This window comes from Mauremys mutica, chromosome 11 (genome assembly GCF_020497125.1).
Source record: "Mauremys mutica isolate MM-2020 ecotype Southern chromosome 11, ASM2049712v1, whole genome shotgun sequence".
Classification (NCBI taxonomy): Eukaryota; Metazoa; Chordata; order Testudines; family Geoemydidae; genus Mauremys; species Mauremys mutica.
Genome location: NC_059082.1, coordinates 43247716 through 43269861, shown reverse-complemented (window position 1 = coordinate 43269861; position 22146 = coordinate 43247716). Strand labels below are relative to the sequence as shown.

The 22146-nt window shown below is 43.6% G+C and overlaps 1 protein-coding gene across 2 annotated transcripts in view; it reads right to left on the bottom strand.

The window, feature by feature from the left end:
* Positions 1–4102: 4102 nt before the first annotated feature.
* Positions 4103–22146, bottom strand: part of ARIH1 (ariadne RBR E3 ubiquitin protein ligase 1) — a 133992-nt gene continuing 115948 nt past the window's right edge. Inside the window, exons 10-14 of one of the 2 annotated variants that reach the window (XM_044979342.1) lie at positions 14975–15105; positions 14813–14870; positions 11358–11630; positions 10363–10475; positions 4103–7376 (exon numbers count right to left, since the gene is read on the bottom strand). In XM_044979342.1, coding sequence (XP_044835277.1) covers positions 7292–7376; positions 10363–10475; positions 11358–11630; positions 14813–14870; positions 14975–15105 — 660 coding nt within the window. In that variant the 3' untranslated portion in view covers positions 4103–7291. The remainder of the gene's footprint in view (positions 7377–10362; positions 10476–11357; positions 11631–14812; positions 14871–14974; positions 15106–22146) is intronic. The other variant, XM_044979343.1, reaches the window with a different exon arrangement.

Below are 22146 nucleotides of genomic sequence, written 5' to 3'. Positions count from 1 at the left end.
TGACCCGGAAGAGCTTAGAAGAGGAACCATAGAGAGGAGCGAACCGCCAGACGGCGCCCCAGAGAAAGCCCCGCCCCTCGCGGATGGCGCGTCTCTCCGTCTCAGGACGGGGAGCCCCGTCCCTACCCACACTGGCCTCTGGGAGCGGGGCTGGCAGGGGCCTCCCCGCTGCGTCCAGTTAATCGCTAGGCCGCGCCTGGGGGCTGCCCTGGCAACGGTCCCGTGCTGGGTGCTGCGCCCGGTGCTCGGCCCGGCTGGCTGGGAGCGCGGGGAGCCGCCGCCCACGGGTACTAGGGGGTCGGTGTCGACAATGGGCCCAGCCCAGCGCCGCCGAGCGCTCGCCAGCTCGGAGCGTGTCCTGAGAGCACAACTGCCAGGAGCCAGTGGGGGATCCCTGGCTCGGAGGGTGGGGTGAAGTGAAGTGAATCCGGAGCTGGTTGGGGGAGGGCGGAAGCGAGCTGAGGACTTTGCTCAGGTGTCCCTTCCAGGGGAAATGGCCGGGTAGGGAGCACAGGGCCCTGGCTGGGGGCAGAGCGGCCGTGGGGGCAGGTCTGGCCGTCGTTGTCAGTTTTCACTTCCAGTTCACTGCAGGGTTGATTATTCCTGTGTAGTTTGTCACGTAAAGCCTAGGTCAGTGCTTTCCTGCTGTTTGCATTCAGCATGTTGTAAGGGCTAAGGCACCAGAGCACATAGGCAGCAATTCTAGCCCACTGATCTGAATGCAGGTAAGGGGCCTAGAGCCCTTTGAGGATCTGGGTCTACTTTGTTTTGTCTTAACTAGCAGAGCCTACGTTATTTAGAAGAGCAGCATAAAAGATTGGGTAGGGGAACAGAATTTAAAATATAAAGTACTCTAGTCAATGGGTGATCCTACAGCAGTGGTAACACCTGGGTGACCTTAAGCCAAAGCTGATAACAGTAAAAGCTTGAATTGTTCAACCCTCTGTGGGACCTACTTCCAGTAATGATGATACAAAAATTTCCATGAACTTCAGGGAATGCAGGATCAGCTCAGTATATAGACTAGAGCCAAATCATTGGTTAGAATTAAGGCTAGAGTAGTAATTTTCCTTGCTTCTGACCTTGCACATGAGCAAGTCTGAATAAAGAACATACAAGAAGTAAAACCAAATCTTTATACTTAAACTGAGTAAACTTTATTCCATATTATTCAGGGGAGGGATAGCTCCCCTGAGCACTGGCCTGCTAAACCCAGGGTTGTGAGGTTAATCCTTGAGGGGGCCATTTAGGGAACTGGGGTAAAAATCTCTGGGGATTGGGCCTGCTTTGAGCAGTGGGTTGGACTAGATGACCTTCTGAGGTCCCTTCCAACCCTAATATTCTATGATTCTAAATTGAACAGCATAGACAGAACTCAGAGTCACTTCAACTGAGGCCTGATCCTTAAAAATTAGCTTGACCTAGCTATGTTATTCTAGGTTATGAAAAATGTATAGTTATGTAGACCTAACACCTGCTGTAGAGAAAGTTGACAGACGAGTTCTTTCCCCCACCTAGCTACCACATCTTAAAGAAATGGATTAACTGCATCTACACATAGAAAAAACCCTTCCCTCCATGTAGGAAGTGTCTATACTACTGTGCTGCAGCTGTGCCATTGTAGTAGCTGTAGCACAGAAATGCCCAAACTCTACAATTAAACAGGAGGAAGACCAAGTTTGTAAATAGTTTAAAACAGCCTGTAAGAGCCATGTGTATCCTACAGCTTGCATGTACTAGGTAGAAGAGAATATACCTACAGACCCCTGGCAGAAATGGCTGTGAAAGTCTTAACGCCTCAGCTGTTGGCTGCCTTTCTGTTCACAGCTCTGGGAAGAAAAGGTAGCATTGCCATGGAAACTGCAGGCACCAGCTGAGTTAGAATCTCGTGCCAGGATCATTTGCTGGCTCATAGGAAAATGCCTCTCTTTACCTAACCTCTAACACCCACCATGCTGTTAGAACTTAAGGGAGGAGAGTTTACAAAAAATATTGAAGCAGCTGAAAGGAACAAGTTTTTAGTAGAGCTACCCTATGTTTCCTTTAAGGAAGCTAGTTGCCTGGCACACCAGCAATCCCAAGGTGGCAGAAGACACATATCTTAAACAAAGTGGAAAGAGTACCAATACCTGGTACAATCAGCCATGAGTTATAGGCAAGCTATATAGTAAGTTATTGCTTATGTATGAAGTATGGCTGCTTTTCACACTCACCAATAAAACCATCCAGACCAGTAAGAAAGCACTAAAAAATACACAAGTTTGGAGAGGCTAGCATAATAGAAGGAAATTTATCTGCTCTGAAAAGTGGCTATGTGAAAATGGCACCTTCCTTAACAGCCATGACTTCATGACTTTTAAAATGCCTCCTCTCACACCCTTTTTATGTCTGTGTGGCCACCTTAGCAAGGCACTGATCACCCTCGACAACCCTAAAAGTGGCTGGATTCTAGTCCCATTTATGCTTTTAGAATTGCTTACCAAGTTTCAACTACAGGCCTAGAGTCTGACCTCAGTTACATTGCATAATGCCACTGAAAGCAATGGGCTCAATTGGCTGCACTATATGCAGTGACCTGCATATAGTGATGTATTAGACGATAAATCTTGACTCATACAGCCCCGATCTGGGATTGCCAGGCTAGCAGTTGGAAAATCTTTTCACTTATAAAATGAGCAAGTTCAAGCTGGCATAAGACACAAACCTAGAACCCCAAAAGGGCACACAGTCACTAAGGGCCATGATAGTCAAAAGGTATTCAGCACCTAACTCCTACTGAAATTCATTCAGGCATGTAAATACCTTTGAGAATCCAGACCTAATTAGAAAAGAAAAAAAAAAGAGTGGCTAATCAAACATTAAACTAGATAAGTGGCAGTATAGACAACTGAAAACACGCTTGTCACTTCTTGTCAAAGGTTCCTTTACTGGCAAGACTTGGATTGAGACAAAATTGAAGGCGATTAAAACCAAAACCCCACAGTGAGTGGGGTCAAGTTGGCTAACTAGCAATACTCTAGTAGTGTTAAAAGCTAAGTGGCCCCAGCAAGCTTGTTTAAATGGCTTGTGTATTCTTATCGTATGATTTACCTTGGGAGAGAAGGGTTCACGTGTTCTGGCACCTAGGGCAGTGATTCCATTGCTCTCTCCTTTTGGAGCTTACAGAAGGTGGGTCTTTTAGACAGAGAACAGTGTATCACAGAAGCACAAAGGGAATTTTTGTGGTTTTCAACCAACTAGGGACACAGGATTTTTAAATTCTGAAGTGATGACATTTAGCATTCAAATTTTTTCAATTTCAAACATTTTTGAAAATAGGGCTAAATACCTCACCCCAAAGTTTTCACTGCTTTAAGCTCTTATAAAAGAATTAATCCCATTCCCCCATCTAATTGTATGTCTTATTTTGAACTCAGAAGTCATTACACTATTTCCCCCACCCCAAGTAAAGTAGTGACAAATGAAAAATCAGTGTCAGTTCATAAGAGGGGAGGAAGATACCCAGACACTGATATTTTGTGTAAATACAAGAACTCCAGCTTTGGATGCAGAGGCTAAACAGCATTATTGAAATCTGCAGCATGAATGCCTTGGCTCTTTGTAGTCAGATGTCAAACATTAGTCATCAGGAAGGTTAATCAACTGCAAGCTTCTCCACTGCTGATAAGACTACTGGAGGCTATAAAGGTCCATTTCTAGAATGACAATGCAATTTGTCCCTGTTTTGCTCTAACTGTTGGAAGTAGCCACCCAGCGCTGACACACACATGCCTCTTTCCCCACGTGCAGGTTTCAAGGAGACCGGCACTACTACTTTTATGGGCTGCCACCATCTCTGTCACTGGTAGTGCTTGGCAGTACGTTTATAATATATGGATGTTAAGAAACGTCATTGTCCTGGACAACTCAGCCATGGGACTGACATCAGAATCTGAGTGGACACTTTAATAAGAAAAATCCAGATACATATATACTATGATGTCAGGATCACTATTTTAGATAGAGGTGTGTCATTCAGTAGACAAACTATGAATAGGGCACCCTACCTACACCACTCAAGGTACCTTCAGGGCACCTGAGGAATTTATGACAAACACAAAAATAACTAATGAAATAACAAAATAAAAGTTTATTAGCATTAGGAATGCTCTCTCCCCCTCTGTAACCTTAACATGGAACAGTCCAGCAGTTACAATGAAATTGCCTAAGAAGAGTTATTTCCATAGCATGAGGTGCTCTCTCTATGGAAAATTGGAGGTTAAGATCAATCAAGCCACCAATCTGATTGTCTCACCATCCCCCAGTGCTTAATAGGGCCCTGTCAGCTGAAAGCTCAGTTAAGATAATGTGTGTGTGTGTTTTGTGGAGGTGGCTCTACATCACTCAACTTCTAATACAGCGGTTGTACTAAAACTTAATTAAAAACAGTCATTGATCCAGATAGTATAGAAACCACCAGAGCAGCAGTGAGTTACAAGGGATTTAGGGTTCTGAAGGCAAGCTAATAGTGTTGCTATTCTGCCTTCTGTTGGTAGGACCCTGTCATAAAGTTAGCCCAGTGTAAGTTATTGAGGCCCATTCATTATTTTGCATATTGCTGCTGTCAAGCATCCAGTCCATACATTCTAATTGCAAATACACCTCTACCTCGATATAACGCTGTCCTTGGGAGCCAAAGAATTTTACTGCGTTATAGGTGAAACCGTGTTATATTGAACTTGCTTTGATCCACCGGAGTGCACAGCCCCCCGAGCACTGCTTTACCACGTTATATCCAAATTTGTGTTATATCAAGGTAGCAGTATATTTGCCCTTAAAAAAAGGAAAGGGCCTGCCAGCTGATGTGAATTATCAAACAGTCTCAGACTGGGCAAGGGACTCTGCCCAGCCCACATTACTGAAAAAGATAATTTTCAATAAATATGGAGAATTAGAGTATTGAAAGGTCAGCAAGTAGGTGAACAGTGACAGCCTATGCAGAACTTAAACACTACATGGGAGATGATGGTTTTAATGAGTTGTCTTAAATGAGGTCTACAGAGATCAAGATTTAAGAACACAATATATCCCTTAATCTTTAGGAGCTGAAGTTCCTATGTGTACATTGGGTTTCAATTCTCAGGTGATGGGACAGTAAGCAAATAGGATAAAACCTGACCACTGGAGATTTAAACAGCTGAGGAACATTTCATTTCAGGGGACTCCCATCCACCCACAAAGCACAGCTAGCTGTGCCCCTCAGTTGACTCCAGATGGAGATGTTAATTTGGGAAGCATTTTGATTTATATTTTTAACCTGAAATATACATTTTGGGCCTGATGTTTTCAAGAGCCGATCAGTAAAGTTTGGGTAGCAGACAGCTGCACCAATAGAGCAGTTTTAATAAGAATTGAGGCCAGATGATGTCCTTTAGTGATATCTACATTGTGGTGTGCCGAGCCTGTCAGAACAGAGCTTTTTACTATATACACACAGATATAAACCCTCAGATTAATTTCCCTCACAGCAGCCTTCTAAAGAAAAGTGCACAGAACACAAGTTGTGAGGGTGCATGTGGTCATTCTGAAAGAGGGCTTGAGGAAAACAAGCCCTTTCAGTGGAAGCTGATGCACAGCAGGAGTGGAATTGCAAAGCTAACTTTCTGTAGGTGTCAGCATTTAGCAGCATCCCCTCCAGGTGCAAGAGAGCTGAAGACTACTTCAGCAGAAACTGGTGTTTCATATTAGGTACCTCTGCAGACTGCCTCAGCTACCCTTCTTTATTCCTTCCCCCTTAACTTGGTAGGTTATCAGCAAGCTTTTAGGACACTGGCCTGGTGAAAAATACCACAGAAGGGATTCCTATACAGAAGTAAATTTAATAAAACCACCACCAAGTGTGTACTTTAACATAGCTCGTTACAGAAATAATAAAAATGGACTCAGTAGCTAAAACTCATTAGTTCTTACCCCCTTTTAAATGAAAAAAAAATCCCAATGATTTCAATTGCTACTGCACTAGATGGAGTGTTTAATACTTGCCAGGACAGTTTGCCCAATAACTGAGCCCAAAACAAACAGACAATTCCATCATCTTCCTTTTCAACGTCACGATTTGTAATAATGTAAGTGAAACTTAAAAACAGCAAGGAATGTTCCATTTGATAGCTAAAGGGGGAGGGAGAGGAGATCCACAGTTGAATTCTTTCAATGCTCTTTGAGAAGTGGTGTAAGAGAGAATCCCCCTTTTCCTCCATCAAAAGAAAAATTCCTAACACACTTCCTATAGATTTGAACATCAGCCAGGTTCAGAGCGCATGTCCTTGGTGCATGGGAATGGCTAGGTTTGATTGTGGTGATATTCTGGGTGAAAAAGACAAAGCATCCTGCATCACAATATACATTCATCTCTAATGAAACGCACACCAAGTTAATCAGTTTGCATTAGGAGCTGGAAATTTGAAGGGGTGGTTCCGTTGCCAGCAATGGACACACAAACCATGGAGGCCAAGGAATCAAAGATGCAGGAAGAGGAGAAAACTTCTCAGGTAAAAACCTGCAAAAGAGTCACTACACCAGCACACACTTCCCCCACCCCAATCCCAGGGCTTAAAAAAAGCAAACAAAGAAAATGCACAGCAAATAGACATAATCTTGAAGATTTTTAAAGAATAAATATTTTTTTGTAATTAAACATTATGCAAACACGTGCCACGCTTGCTCTTTGTCCATGCATATGCGCTATATACAATTTTGAAAAATACTGTGTTGTCCTCTTTGTTTTAAAAGTCATATACAAAGTTTTTTCCTTGCTGTGTACCCCCCTCCTCCCCTCCCCAAGAATCATCTTTACAATGAGCCAATCAACATTCATTCATGACCATGGGTGTATGAGAGGAGGAGGGAGAGGGAGAACCCCTTACTGAAGTACATCAAAATGGCTGGTTTGGACATGAAAAGCGGTGTCGAGAAACTGGTTTAAATTTCATCTGTACTACACACAGGAAAAAAAGAAAAGAAAAAAGGAGTCGGCTTGGAGAATGAAGCTACGTTACAAGTTAAAGTTGGAGGGTTTTTTTAGTGCGTCTGTCACACTCTTATTGGCCGCCTAGAATACTGTTGTACAATGGTTTATCTACCTTTTTTATTACAATATAATTTACTTAAATTTTCTGTTAGAAAAACAGAATCCCGGTACTACAGACCCAGCGGTGTAATAGGCGTAGTGCCTCTTTTTGTGTGTGTTTTGTTTTAATTGCATGAGCACTCTAGATGGTAAAGTTTTCAGAGTTCATTTTATGCAGGGCCAGTCTCAGTCCTCAATGTACTCCCACAGGTCCTTCTCATAGCCTTCATGCACATGCTGCAACAAAACCCTTCGTCGACTCTCGCAGTATCTGCAGCAAAGGGGGAGAGCACATTGAGATGCAGGTTAGGAATTGCATGTATGCTGTTCTAGCCACTGTACACAAGTGACTGTCATGCTTTGACAAGTCCTAGGAGTCAATCAAGATGTCTGTGAGGTACACATCAAACATGCGTAATATAGTGGTTTGATCTGCAGAGAAGGAAGTAATACCTACAACATACCTACAACACAGCACAGGTTAGTGGCAGAGCTGGAAACAGAAACCAAGTTCTGCTGTCTCTCAGCCTCGTGCCCTAGACATTGGACCACGTTATGATGACAGACGAGAAAAGCCAATATAACACAAAGGGACTGGATCCAATTTTGTTCACCTCCAAAACAGTAAAGATGGAAGCAACAAAGACAAAGCAATGGCTGGTTAGCCAAGGACCAAGGATCTGCCCTAGGAATCACCACTGCATGCGTCTGAAAAGTTTGCCCACTATGTTCAAAAAGCCTCTCCAATCTGCATACATTCAAAACATGATGATTTCCCTGATGGTGAAGCAGCAATTAACACGGATCCCAGAGCTAGGTACGCTCATACCAATATCAATGACACTGGGGCAAAGCAATGAATCAAAAGGAACCATGTTCATTTCAGGTGTAGTAGCCAACTAGAAAGATGAGAAATAAGTCTTCAGTGTCCCTTTAATGTTACTTATTGACACATTTCTGGAGATAATCCCTGTTCACTGGCTATGTCAAGTTCTGCCCTCTCCCACTTGCATGTTAGGGACCAAAAAAAAACAACTCTTTACTCCATTAATTGTTTCCCAGTACAGCAGGCATGACCATGCCACTGATTCCATGGCTAATCAGTGCAGCTTGACAGCACAGGTGGAATACCACCAGCCAAAAAGCAGTTAGCTGAGCCAAATCCATTCAGCTGCACAGAAATGTTGAGCTGTAATATGAGAAGCTAGAATTTAGGAACCAACTCATGAGTTAAAGGCTCCCACTGGAGGTAGAGTGGCATGTGACCAGAGCAATAAGTTCAGTTTCCAGGCATATTTGTCTATCAGTGTAATCTGAAGAACTCTCACAGCTGAGCCATGTCTTCTCTGCAAAAGCGAAATACCTCTCACCCTAGCTAAGGTAAGATACACATTAGCAGAGGAAAAAAAAATTGTCTCTGAAGATTCCTGCAATAGACATACAAACAGCCAACAATCCTTGATTACATATGCTACCATATCTAGGAACAAGAGGGAAAGCCACAGAGTGGAAGCACTCAGAATTGTCTTGCCTTAACACTCAGCATCTGATCCAGCTGATAGATTTATTTGAATGAACCTATTCTAGTTCTTCCCACTGGTATCAGCTGTTGGAATGTAAAATCATAGCACAAAGACCCATTGATTTCATGGAACACGTGATAAATGGAACATGCACAGTAATTGCTTTCCAATCTTCAGTTATTTTGCTAGCTTTTTCGAACTCCTGTTTTCCAGAAATGTCATGGGCATCACAAGCTGATAGGCCAAAAACAGTTAGAGCTGAATGAACAAGGTGGATGTTCACTGGAACTCCCCAAAGAATTCTTTAAAGCTGTGTGATTAAGGTAGTATCTGGTTAATCAAGGACCTGCACATGCTTGGAAGGCCACACGGTCTCCCCAGAAATATAAAGGTGGGTTTGGATGCTGTGTTTTCAGGCAATTCGGACCATTTTTAGTCTTAATTTGTCTGTTTTGGATAGTTGATAACAGAATTAACAAATTTTAAGAGCAACTGCATCAGAGCCAAAATAACAGCCTAATGCCAGTTAAAATGAGCAAGTTACAAACTCCTCAAAACCAGAGTCTAATGGAAATGTTCCATTCTGGTAGTGCTGCCAGCCACTATAAGAGTGGGTTGTACCTCTTATCATACAATCATTAGTGTTTATATTCACAAGGGAAACTTCCAGTCAGTGGAGCTCATTTTACTTGTGCAGTGGTTTGCTTTTCCTGCTAGACATAACAGACTTGCATCCAACGAAGTGGGTATTCACCCACAAAAGCTCATGCTGCAAAACGTCTGTTAGTCTATAAGGTGCCACAGGATTCTTTGCTGCTTTAACAGACATTTAGTAACTCTGGCCTCTTGCCTCAGAAGAGAAGCCCATAGTACTGTGACCCATTTACATTTATAGCTTTTATTTTTCCATATTGTAGGAGCACTTCCTCAAGGACTTTCAGGAGCAGTGGGATATGTGCCCTCTAAGCTCCATCTCTCTAAGAGGCAGTGGTGAGGGAGTACATGACTCTCCCCCTTTTCTTGCATGTTTCTCTTCTCTCACTATAGCCTATTCATTGGTTAGCTTACAGTCAGGGAGGGCAAAGATGCAATGGAGTCTAGCTGCCCAACTACAAAAACATTTTGGTTGACTCATCCCAGGGCAAAATTATTGGAAAACAACATTAAACCAACTCATCCCTCTCCCTTCACTACACATGAACCTTCCTTGGTCTTTTTCAGAATCTCCTTCCTTGCAGCAACTGCATGGTCCAAAGGCAACCACACTTTACAGAGGAGCCTTATCTACACAAGGGACACTTTGAATGTTTCCCACTACTACTCAGCAGAAGAGGAATTAATAGTGCTGAGAGTCCTGCTGTGGGCTTCCCTCCAGCACCACATCAGTTCAACTTGCTCCCAAGAGGGCTAGATGACCATGCTGTAAACTGTGCTGGCAGCCTATCTTCACTAGGAATCCAGCATTGCTAATGCTTGTTTGGTTTGTGTGCGCTAGAGATCAGCCTGCTGCTGCTGCTGGATTTAGCTGACTGGTCAGAGATCTGATCAAGAAACAGGGCAGAAGGCCAACAATGAGTGAGACTCTCGGAAGGGATAAGGTCCGGAAGAAACTTTCAGCCTGGCTGTTACACGTGCACTCTCCACAGGCTCTTACCTACCATATCAAAAGTGACCTACGGAGGGATGATGTCAGGGTCTGTGCAATATATGACATACACTCATTTCAAAGTATACCTGTACTTATCTTGTACTTTCTGCTTTATGTCTTGCAGCGAATCTTGGGATATATCTCGCTCCAGATACCCAGAAAGCACCTCCGTCGCATTCTCCAAGTCTGCTTGGTTATTCTGTAAAGACAAAGACGGGCCAGTTTTTTGTAGACATTTCCTCAAATCAACTAGAAATCCTAACCTAAATGAGAAGCAAGTGGGGACGATTATGTTGGATAACACTTCAGAGTGTACCCCTCTACAGATCAGAGCTGAAAAGGAGAATTAATTTCACAATTCAACCAAAAATTTCCTTTATGTTTTTTTTAACATAATGCTTGTTTCCCGGTTTGGTTTTTCCTGTAGGGCAAGAAGAATCCTTTCCCCTCCTATCCTTTGTACATCTAATTCCGCTTAACACTAACAACGTCTTTGCTGGTGCATCCATAATCAATGACAAAGCACAGCTTTTAATATTAGTCTGTTACTCTATGCTCCTTCCACAGACTGTAGGTCATACACCATTTTGCTTAGGTCCTGCATGAATAATGGTGAATGATTTTAAGTTAACAGCCACCTCTGCTTCTATCTATGTAGCATACACTCAGGGACTGTTTTAGCTTTTGAGCATTATTCTACTGCTACTGCCCTGAAACCAAGCAATATTGGATAGATAAACAATGTTAACGCTAAGATCTAGGTGACACTTTCAACAGATCAAACCTAAAACTTGCTTTTTGTAGGTCTCATAATACAGTGATTATTTTATAGCATGAGACAGCAGTTAGACAATGATTTACAGTGCCAGTTTAATTTACTTTCCCCTTTCCTCAGCAGGGAATGCTTCATGTGATCCTAGATGACCTCTGATTATTACACAGTCTCACCAGCACTCAAGAATACTCACTAAACCCACATTTGTATGGCCTCTGAGTAACTCCTTTCCATGGATCAAGTCCCCCCATGGTACCCAGTAGTGTTGCTTGCTGGAAGTAAGGAGTACAAATGTGTTTTCCCTACCTCAAAGATAATGGACTGATTATTCTTTTTGAGGTAGAAGGCAAAGACATAAGTGTACATGAGTGTGGCACGACACTGGCAGAGGACGTCAACTGCTTTCTTCAGGAACTGCACTTCGATCCACGACATGTTGTGCTGCTGCATCTCCTCCATTTTCTGCTTCACCTGAGCATAGAGTTTGTGCTCAAAGCGCAGGCTCTGCATGTGGTTCATATAGCGGTTGCAGTAGAACAGGTACCTCTGCAGGGCTGCTCTGGATCGCTGTGTTAATTCCCATTAGGGAAAAGAAAATAAATAGTTACAACAAAGTAATGGCTGAAAACCAGGAGAGAACAAATAGTATGAAGGAATCCAGCTGTGACCAACAGACCAGAGAGTTTCCATTCGGTAGATGTTTTTGCACCTTTCAAAAGATCAGGCTCAGATGGGACCAGGGCACCACTGAAACACACCCAGACATTGTGCAGCTCTGAGTAAGCAGGTCCACACCCTCTGGGGAAAATCAAGTCACACAGAGGGCGTTAGCACTTCAGGAGGAAATCCCAACCCATGACATTTAGAAGAATAATTAATTCACACTTCTAAAACACAATCCATTTACAGTACACATGCACACATGGGTTGTCATGCCAAGCACTGACCAAGGCACGGTTCCTATTTGGAGAGGAGAGGAAAGCATGGAGGAATGTGTTAGTGCATATGCACAATAGCAGGTTTAATTCTGGCATTTACTAACTGCTGAGTGCTAGGTTTTTCTTTAATAATCCAATGTAGATTTTTGTATGTAATTTTGTAAGTTTTTAAAAAGAAAAAAACATTCTATTTTGCGCAACTAACACCCCAACCCAATTATCAGCAAGGTTTGAACTCTGGACCTTCTGGACCTGAGCTAATAGAGTAACTTCAGTAGCTGTCAGCAGGAGTAGGTTATCCTCCTCTGTGGAACAGCCACTGAAGGACGAGCACCACATTGAAGGCAGTGGGTTATATATGCAAGAGCTGCCCCATTTTACAGACAGCACAGCCACGTGCAGATATGGCAGATTCTGAGAGGCTGTATGGCTAAGCAAGTGAGACTATGTTCCACTATGTAGGAGATAGTGGGTCTCTTCCCAGTTCTGCCAGAAGTGACCTTGTGTAATCTCAGGGGAGTATGAGGCTTTGCTCTTAATAAAGTTTGTGAAAGGTACAAAATTAACACCAACTGTCAGCAAGGAAGGTAACTCTAGAACCTCACCAGTCAAGTGTATCTTCATTTAAGTCAGTGATTCTCAACCTTTTCTAGATCATGACCCACCCCCGAGTTTCAGAAGGTGGGGGGAATCAAATCATGAGAGAGTGTGCACGCACGCGCAGTGACAATTCTTCTGGACCCAGGTTACAACAGAAGTTTGGGGCCTCCCACTCCCATCTAGTTATGGGAGAGGGAAGGCAGTCAGAATTCATGCCTTAAGTCAAAAATATTGAGATCGACAAGGAAGAGGCCATGTCAGCAGCAGAAGGAAGAGCAGTGGTGTGTCCCCTACCCAGAGGTTTTGTTGTATGCACGTGTGACCACAAGAAAATGTGGGGAGTGGAAACCAGGAGTGGGAATTTTGTTCAGCATTAAATATTAAACAGGCATCCACCTTGTCCCTACAGCATTAAAGACACGAGAAAGGCAGGCTAGCCAGCCAGGGTTGGCCCTAAACAACTTACTATCCCTTCAAAGCTCATTTTATCCAATCCCTTAATGGATTTTTGCCAGGCAGCAAAAGGCACTCCTCTGACCACAGGGCCATCCCCCTGGCAGATTTCAAATCCCTGCTGCAAACCAAACAGACATTAGAGCAGGTCACAAAAACTGCCAGAGAAGTTTTGATAATGGGAAGAGTTACGCAACTGTATCAGAGGAGTTGTTACAGCTCATCTGTTTTGATCACTTGTTACAGGTCATCTGGTATTACATACCCTTTAAATGGCACTTGACAAGTAGACATACGTCTTTGTCACAAGACCTTAGTTACCATGCATCTCCTTACAAAGCCAGTTATCTGTAGATGAAGCACAGGACTGCGTGCATGCTGGCACCCAAAAAACAAAATCTAAGGAAGAATATTTATTTATTTATTTATTTATTTTTTAAAGGAGGCCCTCTGGTTCCTGTTGGATACCTGAAGATCTGTGCCCCCATTTCAACCATAGCTCCTTTGGGGCCACTACTGCCTCTAAGTGGAAAATAAGATTGTCACTCAAAACCCCAACCAGACCAGAATGGTGATTAATCTCTTCTGTCTCAGCATCACTGCTAATCCCTGCCATTCCATGCTGTTAGACCCACAAAGTAAACCCACATCTTTTGTACAGTTGTTAGATGCTCGATAGACCACTGGGATGTCAAAATCATCTCCTTATGAACATTCAACAATTGTTTTCAGGAATTTAACAAAAACAGGAAGTGATCCACTGTGGGGTTATTTCATTCCAGTATGTGTACAGTGCAGCACACAAGGGCCTGATCCTGACTGCAACCTCTGAGTCCAACCCACAAAGGAAATTAATATCCTAATTAGAACACTGATTTACACCCTTCCAAGTTAAGTGCTGCTTATAGGTTACCACAATGTGGTTGTAAGAAATAATACTTATGACCAAGACTGATTGTACAGCCAAAAAATTTTTAAATTACATTTTCAGATTAGCACCTAGAGATGAAATATTAAATAGTTTCACAATACTGATATTTACATTATATCAAGGAAAAACCTGATCTCAGAGTATGGAAAGAGGTGCAATATATTTAGTATGGAGAAATGCATCACTGATTAATAGTACAGGCATGAATCAAAAGCATCCTAATTTTCTTTTCACCAGCAGATTAGCTGAGGTACTAATGACATGTACAGAATAAATATGATGTGAAGACGACGGCTTATAATATACTTCAGTACATGTTACAGCCATTTGTAGTAGAGGGTGTTTCAGGAAATAAGCTAGTTACCAGCTATAGGAATACTTAGCCAAAGTGGGTGAAATGAATTGCTGCAATCTGCAGTACACAGGGTGCAATCCCTCCGTTTGAGAGAGTCCTCCTGGTTGCATTACCCATATTCACACTACAATGTTTAACCCAGCTGCAATTCAGTGAGCCTGCCTTTCAAGAACATCTCAGTGAATGTGATGCCTGCAATCAACAAACCAGCAGGCAACAAATAGCACATAGTTTAAAATGTTCTGAGGACATTGTACATTGACCTTATCTCAAAAGGAAGATTTCATCGTTATGATCAAATTTAAATGTCTTTTGGACTTTGGCTCATCCAGTTCCTGGAGGTTAACTGTCAACCTTCATTCACTATTTGTGTATTTTAACAAGAAGTAACAATATACAGTATTTAAAGGTTTACAGAACTCAAAAGAAATTGTTCCTCAAAACTGGAGGTTCTTTCAATCCCCACCAAGAGTTATGTACTCACCTCCTGTGCATCTCTTGCTGCCTTTGCATCATCCTCATTGTAGCGATTACAGTTGTACCTGAAAAAAGACAAAGACTGAATTCATGGGCTGAAGTTAAAACATGTAGAATGTTGGCAATACAGCTGCCCTGTCCTTTCGCCAGTTTAAGGTATTAAACCTACCAGGCAGATCCATGTGGCTCCCAAGGGCCAAGACATACCCAGCAGAACTCTGCTTTACAGTTCTGGTTCCGACAGACCATGTGATTGCAGCCTCCATCTTTTTCAATGGTCACATGGCATTTTGGGCATTCCTGTGAACAGAATAGACACTGCTATTAATGTTAGAAGCAGGACATGTGCTCTAATCTTTCAGATCTTGTTAGAACACAACACGAATATGAACCTAATATAGCCAACTCAGTTTACAACAGAGCTGTGAAAAATTACACGCCCTCAGAAATGAAATGGGCAGGAGAAAAGTCAGTATGATCCTCTTCTCTCCTGAATCAGGCCCCAAGAGACTTTCAAATACTGGAAGAGGCATGACTATAAAAGCTTGAAGAATAACTCATATGGTTCCATGACTAGTCACTGTTAGCTGACTTGCCAATATTGCCCTGGTACTCCAGGGGAAAAAGGTAATTTTATGATCCTCAGTAAAATCAACAACTGCTCTACTGCTACCAGCAGCTAATGGAGTGGCTCACAGAACAGGAGAGTATTTTGTAGTAAGACTAAATGTGCTCCACACATGTTGAGAGATTTATTTATTTATTTATTTAACTTTGAAGACCAAGGCTGAGATAGGCCAAGCTAGACTTACACTAGCAAGACTTTTTGGACTGGCTGAAAATTGTGAAGTATTTAAATATCTGGCTGCCAAGTACAGAAGCCAATCTGTGTTGATGTAAGACACTGTCTCATCCTTCATTGTATTCATGTGCTACCATCCCTCCTACATGGTATTGTCAGGAAATCAAACGTGTGTTGATGTTAATTTTTAAAGTCGTCCCCCATATGTAAAGCTATTGTACTCAAATATTTCCTCTGTTTGGGCAGAACGTCTCAACATCCCAATTAAGGCAACAGAGTTTGTTTTGCAGACAGTTCTTGTAATGAACACCAGAAGTGCTTTTGCAGCATCCTGGTTTCTTCACAGCAAAACTTTTGGTCTATTCCAGCACGTACACTCAATATCAGAGCTTAAAATGCCCTGGAGGCTGTCTTGGATCAGTGACAATAACTTATCACATTTCATCTAAAAAACATCTCAGACACAAAAAAGTTCCTCCTTCTAAAGTTCAACCGCCCCGCCCCCATCAACTAAACAGGCCATTAGTTCACCGAATATGCCTACAAGAAACTAGAATGGAATTAAGGATTCCCACCTCATACACACTTTCCCAGTAGTGCTTTCCACATTCCTGTTGTACTCTCCTCTCCCCTCACGTGCCACCCCAATCAAGGCCTTGCATTACCGCAAGGGACTGGGTGATAATCCCTCTGGAGCCTGCCAACAATTTTCAGTTGGCTTCAGGTAAAAGGGTGCCAGGAATGCAGCACTACCTATGGCAACCATTTCCAAAACAGATTTTCCTAAAGCCAGTGCCCCAGCCACATGAACCATCCATGTCATTAGTAAGACACTGTCTCATCCTTCATTGTATTCATGTGCTACCATCCCTCCTACATGGTATTGTCAGGAAATCAAACGTATTTCTTTAGGGTAATTTAATGATTTCTACATTAGACACAAGATATTTGCTGACTTGCCTACTGTGTGGTAAACCGTTGAAGCAAGACCCAGAGAAAATTTTTTCCAAGGCCTCTCATAAACCAATATGCAAACTGCTATGTGGCTATAGCAGTAGAGTGTGTGTGTGGGTACAGTCAGCATTACCAGCTAAGGGGACATCTCTACACTTTATTTACCAAATTGCAAAAATACCAAGAATATGATTTCTACTTCTTGCACTCTTGAGGCATACCTGTGCAGTAGAGAGATGCTCTACAATGGGCTAAAACAGATTTTAAATTGGTTTACAGGTATTATTCAGCAGTCACTTCATTTATTTCGGAACACAATTCAACACACTGTACAAAATCACTTTTACAATCTGAACTTCAGTTTTGCTCATTTACATTTGAGGATTGGAGTCGAGGCAGAAATAGGGTATTTCTAAATGTAACTCCTGGCTTGGGAACAGGGAAGAAATGTTATTTCTCTGTTTCAGAGCACTGTGCAACCAATCAAACTTCCTTAAGCTCCCTGATCCCAGGTTAGCCATGTTGCATTAGAAACGAGTGAACGAGCAGGTAACTATTCTCCTCAAGTCCTCAGAAGTGTCAGGAAAACAATTTCCTAGGTGCTTGGCTGCCCCCTATCCTGCCATCACGGTACTATTTAAGCACCTCAGTCTTTAATGTATTCATCCTCACAACACCCTTGAGAGGTAAAGCAGCAATACAACCTCAGTTTTACAAATGGGGAACTGAGACACTGAGTGTCAAAGGCAAAGGAGGAAATGAATCCAGATCGCTCAAGACCCAGGCTAGGGCCATAACCACTGGACCTGCACACCTCTAAAATGTTAAGTTTAAACTTTCAGATGTTTGAATTATTCCTTTTCTATACACATCCCCTGCACAGAAGGAGCTCAAAGAAAAAGGTTCAGTCTATAAAGTAGATGGCTTTTCTTTTGCTTCAGTCTGCACTGTTCTTCATTCAGATTTTAAAGAGTGCCCACCCACTACTCTGAGCACATGTCCACATTTAAAATACAACTAAGACCCAGTATCCAAAACCAAGCCTCCCCTGCAAGTTACCCTGTCGAAAACCAAAGCCTTTCCCATCATCCACCTGTGACCCTTCTTCCTAGGGGAAAAAAACAGGAAGAGCAAGCAAACCTTGCAATGTGACCCAAAGGTCAAATTCTCACCAAAATGGTCCCTCTTCTCTGCCCTCACAGTTGCACAGAGAGCACTTAGCTCAAGTGCCTCTGATCTCCACAGTATCACACCAAGAGAGAATTATCTCCACCAGACCCTAATGCAACTAAGGCTTTCTAGGTTAAAGACAATGAGTTAAGTTGCACCAGGAAGCTATTACAAAGCTAGTGCCCCATGACCTGCACTAGTTTAATTTTTTATTTTTATTACCGTAGCTCCCTAGTGGTGGACCAGGACATTCTGAAGAATCAGAGCAGGCTGCGCAGCAGGGACAAAAGGACAGTGAAGAAATCTGGCAGCATGTGACCTCCAGAAGAAGAAAGAGGAGCGTCCATGTACCAGCAATGCAGATACAGGTGAACAACCATTTTCATGTTCTCTCCACAGGTACTAATGCAGAGAGTGGACTAGACGACACCTGAAGGAAGGGAGCAGAACAAGACCCCACCAATTGGAAGAGTGCATGCACTGTCCTAGGGATGGGGGTTCCATGACCACCGCTCCCAAAAGAAGGAGGCACGTGGTGGTGGTCAGGAACTCCCTTCTCAGGGGGACTGAGTCATCTATCTGCCGTCCTGACCGGGAAAACCAAGAAGTGTGCTGCTTGCCAGGAGCTAGGATTCACGCTGTGACGGAGAGACTGCTGAGACTCATCAAGCCCTCGAACCACTACCCGTTCCTGCTTCTCCACATGGGCACCAATGATACTGCCAAGAATGACCTTGAGCGGATCACTGCAGACTACGTGGCTCTGGAAAGAAGAATAAAGGAGTTTGAAGCGCAAGTGGTGTTCTCGTCCATCCTCCCTGTGCAAGGAAAATGAACGGCTACGGAGGTGGTGTCAGAGAGAGGGCTTTAGATTTAACCATGGGATGGTGTTCCAAGGAGTGCTCCACTTAAAGAGAGGGAAGAGCATCTTCACAAGCAGGGTGGCTAGCCTAGTGAGGAGAGCTTTAAACTAGGTTCACTGGGGGAAGGAGACCAAAGCCCTGAGGTAAGTGGGGAAGTGGGATGCTGGGAGGAAGCACGAGCAGGAGAACACAAGAAGGGAGGACTCCTGCCTCATACTGAGAAAGCAGGACGTATCAGCAAGTTATCTTAAGTGCCTATACACAAATGCAACAAGCCAGGGAGATAAGCAGGGAGAACTGGAAGTCCTGGAACAGTCAAAGAATTATGATGTGATTAGAACAACAGAGACCTGGTGGGATAAATCACATGACTGGAGTACTGTCATGGATGGATATAAACTGTTCAGGAAGGACAGGCAGGACAGAAAAGGTGGAGGAGTTGCACTGTATGTAAGAGAGCAGTATGACTGCTCAGAGCTCCAGTATGAACTGCAGAAAACCCTGAGAGTCTCTGGATTAAGTTTAGAAGTGTGCGCAACAAGGGTGATGTCGTGGCGGGAGTCTGCTATAGACCACCAGACCAAGGGGACGAGGTTTTCTTCTGGCAACTAACAGAAGTTACTAGATCACAGGCCCTGGTTCTCATGGGGGACTTCAATCACCCCAATATCTGCTGGGAGAGCAATACTGCAGGGCACAGACAATCCAGGAAGTTTCTGGAAAGTGTAGGGGATAATTTCCTGGTGCAAGTGCTGGAGGAACCAACTAGGGGCAGAGCTCTTCTTGACCTGCTGCTCACAAACAGGGAAGAATTAGTAGGGGAAGCAAAAGTGGATGGGAACCTGGGAGGCAGTGACCATGAGATGGTTGAGTTCAGGATCCTGACACAAAGAAGGAAGGAGAGCAGCAAAATATGGACCCTGGACTTCAGAAAAGCAGACTGACTCCTTCAGGGAACTGATAGGCAGGATCCCCTAGGAAAATAACATGAAGGAGAAAGGAATCCAGGACTGCTGGCTGTACTTTAAAAGAATCCTTATTGAGGGCGCAGAAACAAACCATCCTGAAGTGTAGAAAGAATAGTAAATATGTCAGGCAACCAGCTTGGCTTAACAGTGAAATCCTTGCTGATCTTAAACACAAAAAAGAAGCTTACAAGAAGTGGAAGACTGGACAAATGACCAGGGAGAGTATAAAAATGTTGCTCAGGCATGCAGGAGTGAAATCAGGAGGGCCAAATCACACTTGGAGTTGCAGCTAGCAAGGGATGTTAAAAGTAACAAGAAGGGTTCCTTGAGGTATGTTAGCAACAAGAAGGTGGTCAAGGAAAGTGTGGGCCCCTTACTGAATGAGGGAGGCAACCTAGTGACAGAGGATGTGGAAAAAGCTCATGTACTCAATGCTTTTTTTGCCTCTGTCTTCACGAACAAGGTCAGCTCCCAGACTACTGCATTGGGCAGCACAGTATGGGGAGGAGGTGACCAGCCCTCTGTGGAGAAAGAAGTGGTTCAGGACTATTTAGAAAAGCTGGACGAGCACAAGTCCATGGGGCCGGATGCGCTACATCCGAGGGTGCTAAAAGAGTTAGCAGATGTGATTGCAGAGCCATTGGCATTATCTTTGAAAACTCATGGCAATCGGGGGAGGTCCCAGATGACTGGAAAAAGGCTAATGTAGTGCCCATCTTTAAAAAAGGGAAGGAGGAGGATCTGGAGAAATACAGGCCAGTCAGCCTCACCTCAGTCCCCGGAAAAATCATGGAGCAGATCCTCAAGGAATCAATTCTGATGCACTTAGAGGAGAGGAAAGTGATCAGGAACAGTCAGCATGGATTCACCAAGGGCAAGTCATGCCTCACTAACCTAACTGCCTTCTAGGATGAGGTAACTGGCTCTGTGGATGAGGGGAAAACAGTGGACGTGTATTCCTTGACTTTAGCAAAGCTTTAGATATGGTCTCCCACAGTATTCTTGCCGGCAAGTTAAAGTAGTATGGGCTGGATGAATGGACTATAAGGTGGATAGAAAGCTGGCTAGATCGTCAGGCTCAACAGGTAGTGATCAATGGCTCCATGTCTAGTTGGCAGCTGGTATCAAGCGGAGTGCCCCAAGGGTCGGTCCTGAGGCCAGTTCTGTTCAATATCTTCATTAATGATCTGGAGGGTGGCGTAGATTGCACTCGCAACAAGTTTGCAGAGGACACTAAACTGTGCGGAGTGGTAGATACACTGGAGGGTAGGGATAGGATACAGAGGGACCTAGACAAATTAGAGGATTGGGCAAAAAGAAATCTGATGAGGTTCAACAAGGACAAGTGCAGAGTCCTGCACTTAGGATGGAAGAATCCCATGCACTGCTACAGACTAGGGACTGACTGGCTAGGCAGCAGTTCTGCAGAAAAGGACCTAAGGGTTACAGTGGACGAGAAGCTGGATATGAGTCAGTGTGCCCTTGTTGCCAAGAAGGCTAACGGCATTTTGGGCTATATAAGTAGGGGCATTGCCAGCAGATCGAGGGATGTGATCATTCCCCTCTATTCAGCATTGGTGAGGCCTCAACTGGAGTACTGTGTCCAGTTTTGGGCCCCATACTACAAGAAGGCTGTGGAAAAATTGGAGAGAGTCCAGGGGAGGCCAACAAAAATGATTAGGGGGCTAGAGCACATGACTTATGAGGAGAGGCTGAGGGAACTGGGATTGTTTAGTCTGCAGAAGAGAAGAATGAGGGGGGATTTGATAGCTGCTTTCAACTACCTGAAAGGGGGTTCCAAAGAGGATGGATCTAGACTGTTCTCAGTGGTACCTGATGACAGAACAAGGAGCAATGGTCTCAAGTTGCAGTGGGGGAGTTTAGGTTTGATATTAGGAAAAACTTTTTCACTCAGAGAGTGGTGAAGCACTGGAATGGGTTACCTAGGGAGGTGGTGGAATCTCCTTCCTTAGAGGTTTTTAAGGTCAGGCTTGACAAAGCCCTGGGCTGGGATGATTTAGTTGGGGTTGGTCCTGCTTTGAGCAGGGGAATGGACTAGATGACCTCCTGAGGTCCCTTCCAACCCTGATATTCTATTTTTCTATGATTCTCTCTTCAAGAAATACCCCTCAACTAACAGTCTGTGGCATTCTGCACCATCTTTAGGTGTTGCCCCACATGCAGTAATCCTATTATGACAATGGCCTAGATTACTGAGAGAAGGTCACTGACTAAGATATCACCGCCTTTGTGTTAATTAAAAGGTGCTTTACCCACTGTTGGTACCTGGGCACCTGGAAATAGTTGGAGATCCAGGAGGACACCAAGTTTGCAAAACAGTAATAAGAGAACAGTTTTCCTATAACAAAGGAAGCAAATATCAACCTTGCTATTTCTTCCAGCTGGTTCCCCTATAGCACAACCCAACTCTTCCAGGTTGAATCACTGCCAACTTACCCTAATCAAAACCTTGATCCTAGCAGGATGCTGGACAAGCCAATCAAATGCACTAGCTAAGTCTAACAAAACAGAAATCGAGCCAAACCATTCACAAGAAATCTCAGTTCTTCACTATCTCCAAATT